This window comes from Chiloscyllium plagiosum, unplaced genomic scaffold (genome assembly GCF_037043375.1).
Source record: "Chiloscyllium plagiosum isolate Xiang-an unplaced genomic scaffold, Cpla_swu_hap1 HiC_scaffold_27, whole genome shotgun sequence".
Classification (NCBI taxonomy): Eukaryota; Metazoa; Chordata; class Chondrichthyes; order Orectolobiformes; family Hemiscylliidae; genus Chiloscyllium; species Chiloscyllium plagiosum.
This window is the reverse complement of record NW_028270165.1, coordinates 39,560,695-39,583,706: the sequence shown is the minus strand read 5'-3', so window position 1 is coordinate 39,583,706 and position 23,012 is coordinate 39,560,695. Positions and strand designations below refer to the sequence as shown.

General features: G+C 48.5%; 2 protein-coding genes across 9 annotated transcripts in view; one reads left to right on the top strand and one right to left on the bottom strand.

Moving 5' to 3' along the window:
* LOC148143696 (sulfhydryl oxidase 2-like) overlaps positions 1-23,012 on the bottom strand; it is a 565,239-nt gene that overhangs the window by 518,860 nt on the left and 23,367 nt on the right. The window lies entirely within an intron of this gene.
* Positions 13,421-22,610, top strand: LOC148143697 (uncharacterized). Its single transcript, XM_087974454.1, has 4 exons — positions 13,421-13,488; positions 14,671-15,921; positions 17,787-17,788; positions 21,507-22,610. Exons 2-4 carry the CDS (start codon positions 15,064-15,066, stop codon positions 22,453-22,455), a joined length of 1,809 nt encoding a protein of 602 aa, XP_087830580.1. The 5' UTR covers positions 13,421-13,488; positions 14,671-15,063; the 3' UTR covers positions 22,456-22,610.

Here is a 23,012-nt window from a genome sequence, read left to right as displayed (position 1 = left end):
GCTCTTCAAGACTGTTTTGAGCGCACTGACTGGTGGGTGTTCAGGGAGACGACAAATGATAGCGATTCCATCAATTTAGAGGAGTACATGATGTCGGTGATTTCCTACATTAGTAAGTGTATTGACGGTGTCATTGTGTCCAAGACCATCACTACTTGCCCCAACCAGAAGCTATGAATGACTGTAAAGGTGTGTGCAGTGCTGAGGACCTGTGATTCTACCTTCATAGCAGATGATAAGGCGGGCCTAACAACAGTGAGGGCCAACCTGACCCGGGCACGAAGAGCCAAAATGTGCATACACAGAAAATACACAGCCACTTTCAGGACAGCAGTGATAAACTGAGCGTGTGGAAGGTCATCCAAGCCATCACTAACCACCGAACAGCATTGCCTGGTTGTGCTGGTGGTGCCTCCCCACTGCTGGATGAGTTGAACAACTTTTTATGCATAGTTTGAGGCACAAAATGATGTGGCAGCGAGGAACTCCAAGCCCCCACCCACCTCCCAATTCAGTCTCTCACGACCAGACTGTGCAACAGTTTCTTCCCCCAAGCCATCAGACTCCTTAACACTATATGATTGGACTCTCTTTCTATCTGAAACGTTTGCATAACTTTGAATTGCTGCTAGAAAAATGTCTATTATTTATCATTCTTTTATTATGCCATAACTTGCGTGTTTTGTACTTCTGGTCCCTCAAAGTAGAGGAGATGACAGAAACATTGGATGCTGGTGAGAGAACGTTCACAAAATTAATCCCGGGAATTGACGTGTTTGCTAAAGATGCAAGGTTGAGTAGCTTAGTTACACATTCATTTGAGTTTGGAAAAATGAGAGGAGATCTTAATGAATAAATATCAGAATCTTAGTGGGCCTGAAAGGTTAGTTGCCAAAAAGGTAGTGTTCATTTGTGGGAGAGTCTCAGACCAGAAGGAATAGTCTCTAATCTTAAGTGTTTGCATATTTATGATGGAGATAAGGTGGATATCTTCTCTGAGGGTAATGACTGACAGGGCTATTGAAGTTCTATCACTAAGTATAGTCAAGGCAGATGGTGGGCAGAATTTTAATCAATAATAAGGCATTAATGTGGATTTGTGGATTATAATATTAGACATTATGGTAATGAATGGTGGAGCAGATTCAATGGGCTGAATGGATTATTTTGGTTGAAGGTTTTGTAAACATCCTGTGGGATCTTGACAGGGCAGATATGGATAAAATGCTTCAACCTCTGCATGATATTCAGACCTAGGGTTCCACAGGAACCAGAATTGTCTGTTTTGAATTTCTATCCTGTGCAGATGGTGATGCTTCCTGTAATCTCCTTTTACAGGGTATGAGAAAGGGAAGGAATTGCAGGCAGAAATATCAAAACAAGACAATCATCATAATCAGCCTTTGAATCTCTCAGGATTTATTATTTCTCTGCTGCCCTGTCTGCTTCGAAAGGTTTCAATCATCAGTGAGACTGAGGCACACAGACCTGAGTGAGAGTGTCCCAGTGAACTGACTGTGGGAAGAGCTCTAAGCGGATACACAGCCTGAAATAGCAACATCCCATTTGCAGTGGCAAGAGACAGAACACATTCCGTGTGAGTGGTCTTTCAACTGGTTGTCAAACCTGGAGAGAGATCAGGACTTCCACGTGATGGAGAAACCGTGGAAATGCGAGGATTGCAATAAAGAATTCAAATTCCTGTGTCTGCTCGATTCCCATCATCGTGGTCACACCGGGGAGAGGCCATTCACCTGCTCAGTGCGTGGGAAGGCACTCGTTCACCTATCCACCCTGGTGACTCACCAGTGGGTTCACACCGGGGAGAAGTCATTCATTTGCTCAGTTTGTGGGAAGGACTTCACCCATTCGACTTCTCTGCTAACAATTCAGTACATTCACACCAGCGAGAAGCTGTTCTCCTGCTCCACCTGCAGGGAGCACAGATTCCTCTGCCCTGCAGATACACCAGTGTGTTCACACCAGAGAAAGGCCATTTACTTGCTCAGTGTGTGGGAAGGCCTTTAGTCGGTTGTCCCATCAACTGAGACACCTCTTCAGCCACACTGAGTAGAGAGTTTTTTAATTCTTTGTGTAGGTGTGACTTGTATTAGTATTCAAGACAGCACACATTCACTGGTCAGTTGAGCATCTATTAAGAGTCTGTTAATGATTTGGAACATGCAGTGACATCAGGAGGTATATACCTGAAATGTTTGACTCTTTGAAGAAATCTGAGTTGGAAAGTGTGGCACTATAAGAAGTACAGCAGGTTAGGCAGCATCCGAGGGGCAGGAGAGTTGATGTTTCGAGCATAAGCCTTTCGTCAAATTCCAGCGCCATACTTTTTGACACTGACTTTCTAGTATCTGCAGTCCTTGCCTCTGAGTCTGTGACGAAATCTGCCCGTGTAAAGATTGGCTCCACTTTCTCCCTTCCCAGTGAGGCTGTCAGGATGATTACATGGGTAAAAGAGAGAGCTCTTCCAGTGCTGAAGGTTGGATAATTAAAATTAGGAAAAATAAATTTTCTTACTGCGGCTACAATCCTGGTAGCTTATGTGAGAAATGCCTCAAGGTATTTGGACATTGTCAGAGTCTGGTGACCAACTGAGATCCACGGTTTGAACCACACAACAAGTGGCAGGATGGAGGGGGGAATGTAGACATGGGTTGTGTCCCTACCATAGAGCCATAAAACTCCACTGCACAGAAACAGACCTTTCAGTCCAACACGTCCTTACCGACCAGCTATCCCAAATTGATGAGGCCATTTCTGGAATACTATGTTCAGCTCCAGTCTCTCTGCTTTGGGAAGGATTTAACACTTAAACGATTCAGAAAAAGTTTACAAGGCTGTTGCCAGGGTTGAAGGGTTTGCGGTAAAGAGAGAGGATGAATAGGCTGGGACTGGTTTTCTCTGAAGCATCAAAGGTTGAGGGGTGACCTTTATAGAGGTTACAAAATCATGAGTGGTATGGATAGGGTGAATACTGATGCTGTTTCCCCAGTGTGGGCGAATCCAAACCTCCCCCCCCCCTCCCCCCAGGATAAGGAATGGAAAGAGGGAGACATTGCTTTGTTCCCAGATGTTGCCCAGAGGAAGGGAGTCTCCCTTTGAAACAGGTAGATAAGATAGTGAAGAACATGTTTGGTATGCCTTCCATTTTTGGTCAGAGCATTCAGTATAGGAGTTGGGAGGTCGTGTTGCGGCTGTACAGGATGTTGGTTAGGCCACTTTTTGAATATTGCATGCAATTCTGGTCTCCTTCCTATTGGAAGAATGTTGTAAAACTTGAAAGGATTCAGAAAAGATTTACAAGGATGTAACCAAGGATTTGAGGATTTGAGCTATATTGAGAGGCTGAAAAGTCTGGAGCTGTTTTCCCTGGAGCATTGGAGGCTGAGGGGTGACCTTATAGGGATTATAAAATCATGAAGGGCATGGGTAGGATAGAAATATTGGGTCACAGACTTTAACCTCATACTTTCAATGCATTATCTGAGCTGAGATGGCATCTATTGTTAAAGCTATCTTGAGAATGTAACTTTTTAAAAAGTTCTGGGATTTACATATGAAGGAACCAAAACTAATTCATCTTTTGAAAAGATGAAAGATTTAAGCTAAATTTGTTTAATATTACATTCCTGAACAATAGTCTTGTGTGATTCCAGGCAGCTGGCCAATGACAGACGAGCTGTTTGGAGCATGGAATATCAGTACCTGTCACCGTAGCTCCTATTGGCTCCTTTAGGAAGTTCTCCATATACACTTAGGGCTATCTGGCTGCATGAGGGTTTTCAGGTTTGTGTCCTGGATAATATGTGATCATCAGGCATCTGGCAATCTACAAGAATTGCCACCAATGTTATGTTTTTTTAACTGTACTGACCGTGATCACTTATTTTGCAATTTGTTTTTTTTTGCAGGAAGACATACGGAAAGAAATCTGAAAGCAAATGATACATCGACTTTTGACATAGCCACTTGATTCATTGGGACTAGAATATCAGCACCCATACCAATCGAGAAGAAATGTTTGTTTTTGTCTGCATGAGAGATTTTGGATACTGGTGTGGCAGGAAGAACATTGAGACACAGATACGCAAGTGAGGAAGATTCAGGGCACTGACTGTGAAAGGCACTTTAATGATTTACTCAGCTTGGGGGATCAAAACCAAATCACCAGAGACTGTTTACCTGTGTGTGCAGGAAGGATTTGTCGATTCTTCCACCTTACTCATGCACCAGCAGGTCCACACTGGGGAGAGACCATTCACCTGCCCGGAGTGTGGGAATGGATTCAGTCAGATGTGCAACCCTGTGGACACGCCAGCGAATCCACACCAGGGAGAGGCCATTCACCTGCTGTCAGTGCAAGAAGGGCTTCACCAGTTCCTCCCACCTGCAGAGGCACCAGTGAGTTCATGTGCCATCGCAGGGCAATTGAAGGAGTGACAGCTGAATGCCATTATCAACTGGACGATCAACCCAGTTCTGGGGACTCATGGGTTCAAATCCTGCCACGGCAGATGGCGGAATTGGAATTCGGTCAGAAGGATTGAGTTCAGAATTGGTAGGGGGGGAAAGACATCTGATTCACTCATATCCTTTTTAGGGAAGGAAATTGCCGTTGTGGAAAAGGATTCACTCAGTTGTCCTAGCTGCATTCTTTACCCAGTCTGGCCTACATGTAGCAGTATGGTTGACTCTTGACTGTCCCTCCTCCCCCCGGGGAGAAATTTACTTGAATGACGGCACGGTGACTCAGTAGTTAGCACTGCTGCTTCACAGCACCAAAGTTCCAGGTTCGATTCCAGGCTCTGGTGACTGTCAGTGTGGAATTTGCATGTTGTCCGTGTCTGCGTGGGTTTCCTCCGGGTGCTCCGGTTTCCTCCCACAGTACAAAAATGTGCAGGCCAGGTGAATAGTCCATGTTAAATTGCCCATCGTGTTAGGTGCATTAGTCAGAGAGAAATGGGTCTGGGTGGGTTACTCTTCGGAGGGTTGGTGTGGATTGGTTGGGCTGAAGGGCCAGTTTCCACACTGTAGGGAATCTAATCTAATCTAATCATATCCGAACCTAACCATATCCCTCTAAGTTGAAACTTTATTGCTGGAACAGCACAGCAGGTCAGGCAGCATCCAGGGAACAGGAGATTCGACGTTTCGGGCACAGGCCCTTCTTCAGGAATGAGCAGAGAGTGTTCAGCAGGAGAAGATAAAAGGTAGGGAGGAGGGACTTGGAGGAGGGGTGTTGGAAATGTGATAGGTGGAAAGAGGTCAAGGTGAGGGTGATAGGTCGGAGTAGGATGGAGGCGGAGAGGTCAAGAAGAAGACTGCAGGTCAGGAAGGCGGTGCCGGGCTGGAGGGATTCGGCTGAGACAAGGTGGGGGGAGGGGGGATGAAGAAACTGGTGAAGTCCAAGTTCATCCCCTGTGGTTGGAGGGTTCCCAGTCGGAAGATAAGACCCTCCTCCTCCGACCGTCGCGTTGTTGTGGTTTGGCGGTGGATGAGTCCAATGACCTGCATATCCTCGGTGGAGTGGGAGGGGGAGTTGAAATGCTGTGCTACAGGGTGGTTGGGTTGGTTCGTCCGGGTGGCCCAGAGGTGCTCTCTGAATCGCTCCGCAAGTAGGCGGCCTGTCTCCCCAATATAGAGGAGGCCACACCGGCTGCAGCGGATGCAGTAGATGATGTGGGTGGAGGTGCAGGTGAATCTGTGGCGGATATGGAAGTTTCCTTTGGGGCCTTGGAGAGAAGTGAGGGGGGAGGAGTGGGCGCAAGTGTTGCACCTCCTGCGGTTGCAAGGGAAGGTGCCGGGAGTGGAGGTTGGGTCGGTGGGGGGTGTGGATCTGACAAGGGAGTCACGGAGGGAGTGGTCTCTACGGAAAGCTGATAGGGGAGGGGAGGGAAATATATCCTTGGTGCTGGGGTCTGTTTGGAGGTGGCGGAAGTGACGGCGGATGATGCGCTGTACATGGAGATTGGTGGGGTGGTAGGTGAGGACCAGTGGGGTTCTGTCCTGGTGGCGGTTTGAGGGGCGGGGCTCAAGGGCGGAGGAGCAGGAAGTGGAGGAGATGCGGTGGAGGGCACCGTCGACCACGTCGGGGGGGAAATTGCGGTCCTTGAAGAAGGAGGCCATCTGTGTTGTACGTATTTTGAACTGGTCCTCCTGGGAGCAGATGCGGCGGAGACGAAGGAATTGGGAGAATGGGATGGCATTTTTACAGGGGGCAGGATGGGAGGAGGTGTAGTCCAGGTAGCTGTGGGAGTCGGTTGGTTTGTAGTAGATGTCCGTGTTGATTCGGTCGCCTGAGATAGAAACAGAAAGGTCTAGGAAGGGGAGGGAGGAGTCCGAGACTGTCCAGGTGAATTTGAGGTCGGGGTGGAAGGTGTTAGTGTAGTGGATGAACTGTTCAACCTCCTCGTGGGAGCACGAGGTAGCGCCGATACAGTCATCAATGTAGCGAAGGAAAAGATGCGGGGTGGGGCCAGTGTAGTTGCGGAAGATGGATTGTTCCACATACCCTACGAAGAGGCAGGCATAGCTGGGGCCCATGCGGGTGGGCCGCATATCCCTCTAAACCCTTCCTATTCATATACCCATCCAGATTCCTATTAAACATTGTAAATGCACCAGCCTCCACCACTTCGTCTGGCAGTTCATTCCGTACACACACCACCCTCTGTGCGAAAAAGTTGCTTCTTCGGACCATTTTAAATCTTTCTCCCCTCATCTTAAACCGATGCCCTCCAGTTTACAACTTCATCTGCCCTGGTGAAAAGACTTACAAAAGTTGAGCAGCCAGACAAAATGCAAAAAGAATACAACGTCGAGCTACAGGGAAAAATAAAATTGTGGCTCCAGCCGTTTTTTCTCCTTTTGGCCTTTAGATTCTTTACATCCGTCATTAACAGTAGTCCCCAAAGCGCACACTGCGCATGCTCCGAGGTGTCAGTGAGGAAGGCACATGGTCACCGGTGTCAGCAAAGTAGTACGCATGCTCCTCGAAGTCCGAAGAACGGCACGCGACTTCCTTTTGATGGACCAATGGTAAAGCCTGGAGGACCGGATGGAGATTGGTCCTCCTGCCAGTTAGAGCACTCCTATTGTCTGAATGCAGAAGGAGGACCATAAGCTTCTGTAGCTGCTGTGAAGATTGAGCTTCAGCCCAGACTGTAACTTGCTTCTTCTGTCCAACATCTGTGAGTACAGCACTCTCTTTTCTCACCCCCTTTTCCATTTAGTTTTCATTTTGGTGTTCAATTATAGTCATAGAGATGGACAGTACGGAAACAGACCCTTCGGTCCAACTCGTTCATGTCGGCCAGATATTGCAACCTAATCTAGTCCCGCTTGCCAGCACCCAGCCGATATCCCTGTTCATATAATGTTGATTTGCAGCAGCTGAAAGGAAAGGGAGTGATTCTCTGGGGTGGAGACAGACTCAGGAAATGTTGGACCAGGTCTGTGTCTCAGTTGGCAAACACATGGCAAATGCAGTACCTCAATGTGAAGCTATAGCCTTTGCCGTGGCAAGAAAAACAGAAAGGTGGTGCGTTTTTAAATGTGATACATTGGGATGTGGAGAAAGTGAGGATTGCAGATGCTGAGGATCAGAGTTGCACCCATATTCCCAATTTCTTCATCTCCATTGCATCTGCTCCCAGGAGGACCAGTTCCAATACCGAACAACCCAGATGGCCTCCTTCTTCAAAGACTGCAATTTCCCCCCAGACATGATCGACAATGCTCTCCACCGCATCTCCTCCACTTCCCGCTCCTCTGCCCTTGAGCCCCGTCCCTCCAATCGCCACCAGGCCAGAACCCCACTGGTCCTCACCTACCACCCCACCAACCTCCATATACATCGTATCATCCGTCGTCATTTCTGCCACCTCCAAACGGACCCCATCACCAGGAATATGTTTCCCTCCCCTCCCCTATCAGCGTTCCGAAAAGACCACTCCCTCCGTGACTCCCTCGTCAGGTCCACAGCCCCCACCAACCCAACCTCCACTCCCGGCACCTTCCCCTGCAACCGCAAGAAATGCAAAACTTGCGCCCACACCTTCAGATTCCTGAAGAAGAGCTCATGCCCGAAACGACGATTCTCCTGCTCCTTGGATGCTGCCTGACCTGCTGTGCTTTTCCAGCAACACATTTTCAGCCCACACCTTCCCCCCCTTAGTTCCCTCCAAGGCCCCAAGGGATCCTTCCATATCCACCACAAATTCACCAGCACCTCCACACACATCATTTACTGCATCCGCTGCACCCGATGTGGCCTCCTCTACATTGGGGAGACAGGCCGCCGACTTGCAGAACGTTTCAGAGAACACCTCTAGGACACCCGGACCAACCAACCCAACCACCCCGTGGCTCAACACTTCAACTCCCCCTCCCACTCCACCAAGGACATGCAGGTCCTTGGACTCCTCCATCGCCAGACCATGGCAACATGACAGCTGGAGGAAGAGGGCCTCATCTTCCGCCTAGGAACCCTCCAACCACAAGGGATGACCTCCGATTTCTCCAGTTTCCTCATTTCCCCTCCCCCCACCTTGTCTCAGTCCCAACCCTCAAACCCAGCATCACCTTCCTAACCTGCAATCTTCTTCCTGACCTCTCCGCCCCCACCCCCACTCCGGCCTATCACCCTCACCTTAACCTCCTTCTACCTATCGCATTTCCAAAGCCCCTCCCCCAAGTCCCTCCTCCCCACCTTTTATCTTAGCCTGCTTGCCACACTTTCCTCATTCCTGAAGAAGGGCTCATGTCCGATACGTCGATTCTCATGCTCCTTGGATGCTGCCTGACTTGCTGCACTTTTCCACCAACATATTTTCTGCTCTGATCTCCAGCATCTGCGGTCCTCACTTTCTCCTAAAAGTACAGCTAATCAGGCAGCATGAGAGTTGATGTTTTGGGCACAAGCCCTTCATCAACAATGATGTGTAGATGTACAATGGGACCTCAGTGTCCTTCTGCACCAGTCACTGCCAGTTGTCGGACAGGTGCAGCAAGCTATCAGCAAGGCAAGTGGTATATTAGCAAGAGGAATTGAGTTCAGAAGTGGGGATGTCTTCTTTCTGTTAGGGGGGTCATTGAACGTATTCACTGCTGAGTTCATCTGATATTTTGAACAACAATGAAATGGATGTTTATGGGGGATATTAAGAAAATGGTTTCAAGACCAGCATAGAACAGTTACAGTGTCAGACAGCACAGAAACAGCCCCTTCAGTCCAACTAGTCCATGCTGACTATGTTCTCTAACTAAACTAGTCCCACCTACCAGTATTTGGTCCATATCCTCTGAATCTTTCCTATTCAGATACTTATCCAAATGTCCTTTAAATGCTATAACTGCACCACTTCCTCTGGACATTCATTCCACACGCGAACCACTCTCTGTAAAATGAAAAATAATGTCCCTCATGTTTTTCAAATCTTTCTCCTCTCTCCTTCAAAATTTGCTCCCTAATCTTGAAACCCCCACCCAAGGGAAAGGACATCTGCCATTCACGTTAGCTAGATCTGTCATGATTTAATCAACCTCAGTAAGGTCACCTCTCAACCTCCTATGCTCCAATGAAAAATGTCCCAGCCTGTCCACCAAAATGTAGGTATATTCATATCCAGTTATGATCTGTGCAATACTGGTCCAGGCACGAAAGACCAAATGTCCTAGTCCTGCTCCCAATTCTCACCCTCTGTGTCCAGGACAGCAAGAGACCATAACACATTGGAGCTGAGATTAGGCCATTCAGCCCATCAGGTCTGCTGATAGCGCACAATCGCAGCTGATAAGTTTCTCAGGCCCATTCTCCTGCTTTCTCCCCGTAACCCTTGATCCTCAAGAACCTGTCTACCTCCGTCTTAAATATTCTCAATGACCTGTCCTTTACAGCCTTCTGTGGCAATGAATTCCAAAGATTCACCACTCTCTGGTTGAAGGAGTTTCTCCTTATCACAGTTCCAAAAGGCCTTCCCTTTACTCTAAGGCTGTGCCTTCAGGTTCTTGTCTCTCCTACCAATGGAAACATCTTCCCAACATCCAGTCTGTCCATGCCATTCAGTATTCTGTATGTTTCAATTAGAGTGTGGGCCTGTGTATCAGCATGAACCAGACCCTTCAGGATGAGATGCAGCAGGAATTAGGTGGGATTAAGATTTTCAGCTTCTAGGGAATAAGAGAGTTTGCTATAAATGGGAATTGAGCAGATGGGTCATTGGGCCGAGGAGTGGGAGATGGAGTTTAATTTAGACAAATGTGAGGAGTTGCATTTTGGTCAAGCAATCCAGGCAGAACTGACACAGTTAAGGGGAGTGTTGCTGAACAAAGACCTTGGAGTGCAGGTTCATAATTCCTTGAAAGTGGAGTCTCAGGTAGCTACGATAGTAAAGAAGGCATTCAGTATGCTTTCCTTTCTTGGTCAGAGCATTGAGTATGGGAGTTGGGAGGTCATGTGGCCGCTGTCCACGAAATTGGTTGGGCCACTTTTGGAACACTGCATTCAATTCTAGTCTCCTTGATATAGAAAAGATGTTGTGAAACTTTGAAAGAGGTTGGAAAAGATTTACAAGGTTGTTGCCAGACGTGGAGGGTTTAAACTACTGGGAGAGGGAGAATAGGCCAGGGATATTTTCCCTGGAGCATCAGAGACTGAGGGCATTGACGTTGTAACGGGCATGGATAGGGTGAATATCCAAGATCTTTTCCCCGGGATGGTGCAGTCCAAAACTAGACGGTGCATATTTGAGGTGAGAGGAGAATGATTCATAAGTGTGGTTGTGAAGATTGGACTTTCAGAGCAGCTGTCAAAGATGTTTTGCCCTGACTAGGAGCAGAAGTTGTAACAGTAAAATCTTTCATTTATGAGCAAACAACTGAGTGAGTGAGTCCGTCCGGGATTTTGGGGGGAAGTGGGAATTCATTGCACTTTGGGGATGCAGCCCTTCCCTATCCAGTCATTTCTGCTGTTGGGTGAGACTAGACCTCAAGATTAGGGGGAGTAGCTTTCAAACACCGATTAGGAGAGAATCTATGGAATTCTCTGCCCAATGAAGCAGTAAAGGCCACTTCAGTATATTGAAGACACAGTTGGATGGGTTTTTGCATGGTTGGTGAATTAAGGGTAGCTTTGACAATGCAGGGAGGAGGAGCTGCGATGATCTTAATGAATGGCAGAGTAGGCCTGACAGGACAAATGGCCTACTCCTGCTTTTATTACTATGGAACTATAACCCTGCATTTCCCATGGCTAACCCAGCTTCAGGATGACAAGGATTGGATCCTGAATATTGAGGGGGTAGTCAAGTGGGAAGCGAGGTCAAGGTAGAGGGTTGGCACTGCTAATCAAAGCATTGATCACAGGGTAGTCTGGTGTCAGCTCAGATTTCAGGTCCTGATTTCTCTCTCCTCTGTTGATCTCCCTGTTCGCTTAGAGTAAGATGTTGGCCTGTCAGCTCTGCTGGATTTCTGCTGAAGCTTTGACACCCATTTTTACACCATTTGGAACAATAAAACATTGGGTCAATTGAGACCCAACCCACCATCTCTCAGCCTGTCAACCATTCAGATACAGTGTTGTCATAGCAGGGAATCAAACAAGAAAAACGAATCAAAATTAAAAATAAATAGATCCTCGTGCTTAATGTTTGTTCACTAGTAAGTAAACCAGAATAGGGTTCTCCCAGGATTCTTATAGTGCCCTATTTTGAGGGATTCTGTCCCTTACATCTAACTATTAGTCCCCAGCTATAATTTACAACAACATTTACAACCACAGAAATAAAGCATGTTATCTCAATGTCTGTGTGATATGCAGCACAGAAATAGACTTTTTATTTCTCTCATGCGTGTGTGTGTATACACACAAGTCCATTGCAGTGAATTTGTATTTGCAGCATTATATTTGCCGATACATTCTATTTTGCTCCTAAAATGAACAATCTCCAGGCAGTCAATACATGTAGTATTATGTAAATTCAACTTTTGAAAATAGAACCAGCCTGACTCAAGGTTAGGATACAGACAGACTCTGATCTCACACCTTTCATGCATTGTCTGAGCTGAAATAGTCGTAGAGATGTACAGCACAGAATAGACCCTGCGATCCAACTTGTCCATGCCGACTAGATATCCCAACCCATCTAGTCCTACCTTCTCACACCCACCCCATATCCCTCCAAACCCTTGCTATTCATATATTCCATCCAGATCCCTTTCAAATGTTGCAATTGTACTAGCCTCCACCTCTTCCTCTTGCAGCTCATTCCGTACATGTACCACCCTCTTTGTGAAAAGGTTGCCCCTTAGGTCTCTTTTATATCTTTCCCCTCTCACCCTAAACATATGCCCTCTAGTTCTGCCATTCCCCCCTCCCTCCCCAACCCCCCACTCTCCTCCCCCCAAACCCCCCACTCTCCTCCCCCCCAACCCCCCACTCTCCTCCCCCCCAACCCCCCATCCCCCCACTTTCCTCCCCCCCAACCCTCCATCCCCCCAGACTGAAAGATGTCATCTTTTGTTATAAAACCATAGTTATCTCGAAGGTGCCTTGCAGGAAATTGTGCGATTTACATATTTGTGATACCTGCAACACATTCTAAAAGATGAAAGATTACACAATCCAGCTTTGTTCAATAGATCATTTCAGTGGCAGGGCACTGTCATGTTTTTTCATAAATTCTATGCGTTATGATCTTATTCTCCACAACCACCTGAAGGAGCAGCGCTCGAAATGCTACTCCTTTCAAATAAACCTGTTGGATGATAACCTGGCGTTGTGATTTTTAACTTTGCCAATCCACCTTTACCTGGACAATGCTAAATTACCCATAGTGCCAGGGTTGTGCAGGCTCGGGTGGATTAGTCAGGGGGTGAATGTCGAGGAATGGGTGTGGGTGGGTTACCCTTTGGAGGGTCGGTGTGGACTCGTTGGGCCGAATTGCCTGCTTCCACACTATGTGGATTTGTTGAAGGGAAGGGATTTTCCCAACTGTGCAGGGCAGCGCCGGCCGTCCGGAGCGGACGTAATGCGGGTCAGTCTGACACCGACCGCAGCAGGCGCAGTGAGGGCCAGCCGGACGCCGTCCGTCCGGAGCAGGCGCAGTGAGGGTCAGCCGGACGCCGTCCGTCCGGAGCAGGCGCAGTGAGGGCCAGCCGGACGCCGTCCGTCCGGAGCAGGAGCAGTGAGGGTCAGCCGGACGCCGTCCGTCCGGAGCAGGCGCAGTGAGGGCCAGCCGGACGCCGTCCGTCCGGAGCAGGCGCAGTGAGGGCCAGCCAGACGCCGTCCGTCCGGAGCAGGCGCAGTGAGGGCCAGCCAGACGCCGTCCGTCCGGAGCAGGCGCAGTGAGGGCCAGCCGGACGCCATCCAATCCGAGCAGGCGCAGTAAGGGTCAGCTGGACGCTTTCCGTCCGGAGCGGGCGCAGCGAGGGCCAGCCGGATCCAGGCCCTCCGGAGCACGTGTAATGCAGGTCAGTGGGACGCCGGCCATCTGGAGCAGGCGTAATGCGGGTCAATCGCACGCCGGAGTCCGGAGCCGGCGCAGTGCGGGGGCTGGGTGTTGGCCTCGGTCCGCCCTTGTGAATCATTATTGATGTCACAACGCGGAAGTGGCCCTGTCAGTTTCAGAGTGAAACTCTTTCCGTCTGGGCAACTCTTCATCCTGGGGGCGAGAGAGAGAAGGGAGGGACATTTGTTCACTTTAGCAACTGGAGTGAACAAACTCCGCTATGAATCTTAATTACCCGTGTGAGTGAAGATGGAACTATAGGTTGTTTTCCCTAGCGCGGCAGTGTCTGAGGGGTGACCTTATAGACTTGTATAAAATCATCAGTGGTGTGGATCGGGTAAATAGACAAGGTCTTTTACCTGGGATAGGGGAGTCCAGGACGAGGTAGTAACAAGGTTTAGGGTGAGGGTGGGTGGGGTGGACATTTAAAAGCATCAGAAGGGGCAAATTTTTCACGCAGAGCCTGGTGCATGTTTGGAATGAGCTGCCAGAGGAAGTGATGGAGGTTGGTACAATTACAGTATGTAAAAGACATTTGGATTGGTGTATGAATAGAAAGGGTTAAGAAGCATATGGGCCAAGTGCTGGCAAATGCAACTAGATTAATTTAGGATATCTGGAAGACTTTGGCTGAAGGGTCATTTTCTGTGCTGTATATCTCTATGACTCTGGCTTTCCACTAATGTTTGCCACATCTGTATGTTCAGTTTCTCTCTGGTGTCAGTGTTAACGCCTTGATGTCTCATTTTGTTCCCCTCTTCCTGGGGGCGTTAACCATTTTGTATCTGGTTGTTCCTCAAGAAGCTGCATGGCAGGTTCACCCTGAATTAACATTTTTGTTTGCTTCCCAAAATTAGACCTGTTCGCTCTCAGCAGCAGCATCCCAATGTCGTGGAAGATATTAACTTTCAGGTGGAGTTATCCAAACTTCAGAGAGATGTCAGTCTTGATATTTTTGCTTTTCTGCCCCAGTAAGATCCTGAATCAGTACCTTCAGGAGAATTAGTTAAAAGGGAGTGAGAACAGAGAGAGAGAGTGGGATGGTGCTTTCAATTTTGTGGAAAATTCTGCAGAAAGTAGAATTGCTTGTTCTGAGTTTCTATTCTGGACTGACAGTGATGACATTTGTAATCTCTTTTTACAGAGTATTTGAAGATAGAAGTTTCAAATCAACAGATGAAGGGCTTATGCCCAAAACATCAACTCTCCTGCTCCTCAGGTGCTGCCTGACCTGATGTGCTTTTCCAGCACACTTCTCGACTCACTGTACGGCATCTGCAATCCTCGCTTTGACATCAATATCTGACAGTCACTCAATCTATTAGGACCTCAGCAATTTTCAACTTAGATTCTGTGAGAAGGAGCAAAGCTTTTTGGTTCCTGTTTCAGTACATTTTCAGCATCAGTGGGACTGGATGAGAGACCCACTGTTGAACCGCACTGAATGTGGAGCCTGGAAGAGTGATACGGCCTGGAACGAGGAATTCACGGTGGGGAGAGGCTATACACGTGTTTGTGTGCAGCTGAAGCTTTGGCCATGGAGAATCCTGAGGAATCTCACCCTGTGGAGAAACCGTGGAAGTGTGGCGACTGTGGAAAAGGCTTCCGTGTCCCGTCTGCCCTGGAGATTCATCAGCGCAGTCACACCAGGGAAAGGCCATTCTCCTGCACCGAGTGCAGGAAGGGTTTTACCCAGGCCTCCACCCTGCTGAGGCACCAGCTGGTCCACACGGGGGAGAGGCCATTCTCCTGCCCTGAGTGCAGGAAGGGCTTTACCCAGGCCGCCTCCATGCTGAGGCACCAGCGGCGCCACACAGGGGAGAGGCCCTTCAGGTGTCCCGAGTGTGGGAAGGGCTTTACCCGGGCCTCCATCCTGCTGACCCACCAGCGGGTCCACACAGGAGAGAGGCCATTCCCCTGCCCCGAATGCGGGAAGGCCTTCAGCAATTCCTCCCACCTTCTGACCCACCGGCGTGTCCACACGCGGGAAAGGCCCTTCAGCTGTCCCGAGTGTGGGAAGGGATTCAGTCAAGTGGGCACCTTGCGGAAGCACCAGCTGCTCCACACCGGGGAGAGGCCGTTCAGCTGCCCCGAGTGCTGGAAAGCTTTCAGTGATTCCTCTGCCCTGCTGAGACATCAGCTGGTCCACACGGGGGAGTGGCCTTTCGGGTGCCCCGACTGCGGGAAGGGCTTTAGCGATTCCTCCAATCTCCAGACCCACCGGCGGGTCCACACGGGGGAGCGGCCCTTCAGTTGTCCTGAGTGCGGGAAGGCCTTCAGCGATTCCTCTAATCTCCAGACCCACCGGCGGGTCCACACAGGGGAGAGGCCCTTCAGTTGCCTCGAGTGCGGGAAGGCCTTCACCTGCTCCTCCCTCCTGCGGAGGCACCAGCGAGTTCATTTGCCATCGCAGGGGGTTGAAGGAATGACAGCCTAGTGCCATTATCAACTGGACTAACAACCCAGTTCCGGCGAATCCTGCCGCGGGAGATGACGGAATTGGAATTCGGTCAGAAACCTGGAGTTCAGTATTTAACGATGAAACCATTTTTCGGGGCAAAGAAAACCCCCATCTGACTGACTCATGTGCTTTTTAGGGAAGGAAACTGTTGTTAGGGGAAAGGATTCACTCAGCCGTCCCAGCTGCATTGTTTCCCTGGTCTGGCTTACGCATGACTGACTCCAGACCTACAGCAGTGTGGCTCTATCTTTTTTTTCTCCCATTGGCCTTTGGATAGTTAGAAACTGTCAGTAACTCCATCTCCACAGAGTCTACTACGCATGCTCCTCAGTGTCAGCAAAAACACCGCGCATGCTTGTAGCTGTCCGCAAAAACGGCGCTATGTTGTTTTGATGGACTAATGAGAAGTACTGGAGGACCGGTAGGAGTCTAGTGTTCTTGTTAAACACAGCCTCTCTATTGTCTGAAGGTGGAACATTAGCTTCTCAAGCTGCTGCTGCTTCTCTCTATGAATGAAGATTGAGATTCACCACAAACTGGAACTTCCTCTGTCCAACATCTGTGAGCACAGCGATCTCTCTTCTCTCCCCCTCTTCTACTCTCTTTTTTTTCATGCTGGGGTTCAATTTGTGACTTGAAGCAACTAAAAGCAAAGGGAGGGAATCCAGGGAGGGGACAGACTGGAAAAGTTGGTCCAAGTCTGTGTCTCAATTGGCAAACACATGGCAAATGTATTACCTCAGTGTGAAGTTATAGCCGGTGTTGTGGAAAAAGAAAACAGCACAAAACATTGTTTAAATGATCATATATTGGGATGGCAGAAGCTGGAGATCAGTGTCAAAAAATGTGGCACTGGAAGCACAGCAGGTCAGACAGCATCCGTGGAGCAGGAGAGTTGATGTTTCAGGCACAAGCCCTTCATCAGGAACGTTGTGTGGATGGACAAAGAGGTCTCAGCGTTTTTTCACACCAGGAGAAATTGAGGTCTGCAGATGCTGGAGATCAGAGTTGAGAGTGTTGCTGGAAAAGCACAGCTGTTCAGGCAGCATCAGAGGAGCAGGAGAATCGACGTTTTGGGCTGATTCTCCTGCTTCTTGGATGCTGCCTGACCTGCTGTGCTTTTCCAGCAACATGTTCTTCCACACCAATCAATGCCAGTTGTCAGACAGGTGCAGCAAGCAATGCGCAAGGCAAGTGGTATATTAGCAAGAGGAACTGAGTTCAGAAGTGGGGATGTCTTCCTGCAGGTATGGGGTCACTGAATACATTCAAGGCTGAGTTCATCTGATATTTTAAACAACAATGAATTGGATGGGTATTGGGGAAGGCAAGAAAATGGTTGTGATGACCAGTAAAAGAAGAGTTAAAGTCAGACAACACAGAAACAGACCCTTATCCGAGGATGGATGTGGTGTTCCCTACATTGGACAAACAGGCAGAAAACTAGCCACTAGGATATATGAACATCAACTAGCCACAAAAAGACATCACCCACTATTCCTAGTATCCTTACAGATGCATGAGGAAGGACACCACTTCGACTGGCACAACACATCCACCCCAGGACAAGCCAAACAGAGACACGCATGAGAATTCCTAGAAGCATAGCATTCCAACCAGAATTCTATCAACAAATACATTGACTTGGATCCCATTTACACCCCCCCCCCCCCGAAAAAGAACAGGAAATGACATTGCCATACGAAATGATGCCACCACAGGAAATGACATCACCAACCCAAACATCTAAATAGAAAGTGGGCTACACCACTGGTGCTTCATCTGGAGGCTCACTGCAGATGTTACCTAGTATAGTGATGGAAAATGAACCTTTCAGCTCAGCGAGCAAACCTACATCCAGAACCTCACCCTGAGCTCCAAACCTTCTCAAAACTCACCAGTTTCATGGTCCAATCTGGTTGCTGAAATTCTTCATATTGATGGATCCACTCCAATTAAACACTGGGAAGAATGAAGCCACTGGTTTCCAGTTTTTGCATCCATCTTCATTCCTCAGCCTCCATTCTCTCCCTTATAACTCTCAGATTCAGCCAGGCTGTTCATAACTTGCTGCATTGGATTCTGAGAGGAGCTTCTGACCTGTGCCAGCACAAAGCCTCCTGTATCCGCCTCTGTCATCTCATTCGAGCCTGTCCCATTCCCAAAGTAGCTGCTGCTGCCGGAATCATCTTTGGTCCCTTCCTTACCTCCAGGCTTGACTACTTCACTGCTGCAATCAATAATTTTACGCATTTGCCCTTCTATAAACTTGAAATCATCTAAGACTTTGCTCTTGTATCATGGCAACAATTCTCATTCCTCTGTGGCTCATGTGTCCACTGACCTGTGCTGGTGCCCATTCAAGCAACAACCAAATTTTAAAATTCTCATTTTAGTCTTCAAATCTCTCCAATGGTTTCTCCCATCTTTATCTTTGTAATCTCTGTATGTTGAGATGAGTGTGCTGCTCCAATAGTGAGTGTCTTTGAACAGAACTTGCAGGTAATGGTCTCCCATGTAACTGCTGCTCTTGACCTTCTTAACGGTAGTAGTTTGAAAGGAGCTATCTAAAGAGTTTTGACTTTCCAAACATCCTGATATTGCTTCCTTGATAATTGATTCTAACAACTTCCCATTAACAGCTGTTGAACTAACTGGTCTGCAATTTCTCACGTATTGCTTCTCTCCCTTTTTGAATACAGGTGTTACATTAGTATTTTTCCACTCCAGTGGATTCATAAGATATCAGAGGCCATTCAGCCCAGCAAGTCTGCTCCGTCACCCAATCATGGCTGAAGTCAACTCCTTTCTGGCGCTTTCTCTTCGTAACCTTTGATCACCTTGACAATCAAGAATCTACCTATCTCAGTCTTAAATAAACTCAATAAATCTTTCTTGTGTCCAAGGAATTTTGGAATATTGTAACTAACGTATCCACTGCCTTTAGTACATTAGAATGTGGGCCATTAGGCCCAGGGGACCTGTCCGCCCTCAATCCCGATAGTGTACCTATCGACGTTAATTGTTTAAGTTCTACCCTTTCTACAGCCTCTGACTTGCCTGTTCCAATAGGGATAGTATTGCTGTCCTCCAATGTGAAAGCTGAGGAAAGTTTTGATTTAGCAGCTTTGCTATTTCAGTGTTCCCCCATTAACTCAGCGGTTTCACCTTCCAAGGGACCAACATTTACTTCAGCGATTCTGTTCCCTTCAGCATTCCAATACAAGCTCTTGCTATTCTTTTTGATATTTTGTGCTGGGTTTATTTCGCAATTTACCTTACCTATTTTTATGAAATTTATTCATATCCGTTTGTTTATGTCTGAAAGTTTCTCAATGCTTCAGCCTTCCAGAGGTCTGGAATAACATTTCTGAAAATTGAAAGAAAATACGTTCAAACTTAAAAGAAACTCACCTTTCAAGTGGCTGGGGGCGGGGAAAACGATCGCCCCGCCCCCGTTGTCTCCGAATTCTTGGAGGACTCCTCCGACCGCGCCACTGCGGCGGTGATGACGTCACCAGGAGGGACCCGCCCCCTGAGTTGGCGCATGTGCAATGGGACAAAGACAGTGTGACTGAGTGTGGGAGAGGAATGGCGCCGGCGGCTGAAGGAACAAGAACAGGAGCCGCTGGAAAAGCTGAGCAGGTCCGGCAGCTCGTGTCGGGAGGAATGTGAGGAGGTGTTTCGGGTCCGGGGATTCTCCTTCAGAACAGGACCAGGTTTCAGGAACATCCCGGGGAGGTCGCCAGGCCCGAGCGCCATGACCTGGCTCCTGCCCCCGGGGAGAGGAGACAGTGAGACAGGGTAGGATTGGGACCCGCGGGAGGAGGGAGACTGGGGAGTTTATAAACTCCTAGGGGGAGGCCTCAGGCCTCCAATAGAAGCCCCATAGGCTCAGTGTTTGCTTCACCGGCGAAGAAGCTCTCGGGTTGCCCGGGCAACCGGCCGCCAGCTTTGTGAGGGTCAGGCGCCTGTTGTCTTGGGACGGGGTTGTTGGATTGTTGTATAATATTGATCTCCTCTGTACTTTTAATCTTGAATATTTTTAAAATGTACACTGGCTTCAATTTCTGAATTCTAAGTACAGAAGCAAAATATAAACATCTCCTTACATGCCTCCCAATATGTGCATAGGAGCCAAGACTGCCTCAAGATTTACTGAGGTGCTGAATCAATAGCTCTTTCCCTTTTGATTAATGAAGATGGTGCCCAGCAGACTCCTGCACACAGCCTGTTCTGTCAGCGTTTATGGGAGAGATATGATAGCAAAACCCGTGAAGCCAAGTAATTTGAAGTCACACTTTAGTGCTTTAATCCCCTCAAATTCAGCATTACGTCAAGGCTGTAGGTGTACCAGACTCCCTAGGACAGCCAGGATGGATAACAAAGAGGAGAGCTGAGGTGTTATCCTCGTCAAGCCTGTAACTTCTGCAAAAAACACCATCAAGTTAATTAAATGCAATGCCCCCTTCAGCAATCCCACGCTGGCTCTTCTTAATCCACCTTTCTCCATGTGACTACAAATTTTGACCAGAATAACTATTTCTGCTTTTCCACCAAATTTAAACTGGCTGCCCTCTAATTGCTGAGTATATCTTTACAACCTTTCTTAAACAAGGCTAAAGTGTTTGCAGTTTTCCAGTCACTTCCTCCAATTCCATGGAAGACTGTTGAATTATGTCGAATGCTCCCACAATTTCTGTCGTCCCTTTCTTCAAGATCCTTGGATATATTTCATCAAGTCCCAGTGCCTTGTCAACTTCTAAGTGCCAACAGCTTATCGAAGACTTCTTTCATATTAATTTTGAACTTATACAGTGACAAAGTCACTTTGTTGGTTGCCCCGTAAGAATTGATTAGAGCAGAGTGAGAACAGAGGGGGAGAGAGTGGGATGGTGTTTTCAATTTTGTGAAATAAGAAAAGAATATTCTGCAGAAAGTAGAATTGCTTGTTCTGAATTTCTACCCTGCACTGACAGTGATGAATCTTATAATTTCTTTTTGCAGCGTATTTGAAGATCTGAAGACAGAAGTTTCAAAATGAACAGGTATAAGCGTTATGCCGGAAACATTGACTCTCCTGCACCTCGGATGCTGCCTGACCTGCTGTGCTTTTCCAGTGCTGCGCTTTTTGTCTCTGACTCTCCAGCGACTGCAGTCCTCACTTTGACATCAATGTCTGACAGTCACCCAATTCATCAGGACCGCAACAATTTTCAACTATGATTCTGTGAGAAGGAAACAAACTTTTTGGTTCTTGTTTGAGTACTTTTTCAGCATCAATGGGACTAGATGAGAGACCCTACTGTTGCAGCGCACTGAGCGTGGAGCGTGTAACAGCTATACGGCCTGAAAACAGGAATTCACAGTGGGGAGGGGCTGTACAAGTGTTTGCGTACAGCTGAAGCTTCAGCCATGGAGAAACTGGAGGAATCCCGCCCTGTGGAGAAACCATGGAAGTGTGGTAACTGTGGGAAAGGCTTTCATGCCCCGTCTGCCCCAGAGACTTATCAGCGCAGCCACACCGGGGAAAGGCCATTCTCCTGCCCAGTCTGTAGGAAGGCCTTCAGCAAATCCTCTGACCTGCTAAAGCACCACCAGATCCACAGAGGGGAGAGGCCATTCAGCTGCCCTGAGTGCGGCAAGGCATTCAGCAGTTCCACCACCCTGCTGACCCACAAGCGGGTCCAGGCGGGGGAGAGGCCCTTCAGCTGCTCCGAGTGTAGGAAGGCCTTCAGCAATTCCTCCGACCTCCTGAAGCACCAGCGGGTCCACACAGGGGAGAGGCCATTCTCCTGCCCTGACTGCGGACAGGCCTTCGGTGATTCCTCTGCCCTGCTGACCCACCGGCGGGTCCACACAGGGGAAAGGCCCTTCAGCTGTCCCAACTGCGGGAAGGCCTTCAGCAAATCCTCTGACCTGCTGAAGCACCAGCGGGTCCACACGGGGGAGAGGCCGTTCTCCTGTCCCGAGTGTGGGAAGGCCTTCAGCTATTCCTCTGCCTTGCTGGCCCACCGGCGGGTCCACACCGGGGAAAGGCCCTTCAGCTGCCCCGAGTGTGGGAAGGCCTTCAGCAGTTCCTCCTACAGGCTGAACCACCAACGGGTCCACACGGGTGAAAGGCCTTTCAGCTGCTTAGAGTGCGGGAAAGCCTTCAGCAATTCCTCCAACCTACTGACCCACCGGCGTGTCCACACAGGGGAGAGACCCTTCAGCTGTCCAGAGTGCGAGAAGGCCTTCAACAGTTCCTCCCACCTGCTGACCCATCAGCGTGTCCACACGGGGGAGAGGCCGTTCCCCTGCACTGTGTGCGGGAAGGCTTTTAGCAATTCCTCCAACCTGCTGAACCACCAGCGGGTCCACACGGGCGAGAAGCCCTTCACCTGCTCTCAGTGTGGGAAGGGTTTCACACGCTTCTTCAACCTGCGGAGCCACCAGCGAGTTCACGCGCCATTGCAGGAGGATTGAAGGAGCAACGGGTTGGTGGTGGTGTTGGGTGTGGAGAGTGTGTGTGCTTTGACCTTGAGCTGTTTTTTAAAAAGAACTACTTTTTCTATGCCTTTTTGCTGGGGGGAATCTGAAGCTGTAACAAAGTTGGTCACAGTAAAGTTTACCTGAACTTAACGTCGGGTTCTGGCTCTCATTGAAAGCTTTGAGCTCCAAATGGTTTTTGTTTTAAAGCTGCTCATTTCTTTCAGCCTCCTGCACTAAGTTTCCAATGTCGTGTATCAGATGGAGTAGTGAATGAGTAGCTACTATCGTTAGAAATTGTAAATTTTTCAGGAGTGCAGGTACTGCACCATTTCATCAGCATTGTAAAGTTTACTGGCAGCAGTAAAGGGTGTGGGCCGAGTTCACTAGAAACGATGTGGAGGGGCCGGTGTTGAACTGGGGTGGGTAAAGTTAAAAAGCACCAGGTTATAGTCCAACAGGTATATTTGGATGCACTAGCTTTCAGAGCACTGCTCCTTCATCAGGTAGCTGTGGAGCAGGATCATAAGAGACAGAATTTAAATCAAAAGATC

What these genes read in the sequence shown, in the direction of transcription:
- LOC148143697 (XM_087974454.1), top strand. Translation starts at nt 15,064, where the DNA reads ATGGAGAATCCTGAGGAATCTCACCCTGTGGAGAAACCGTGGAAGTGT.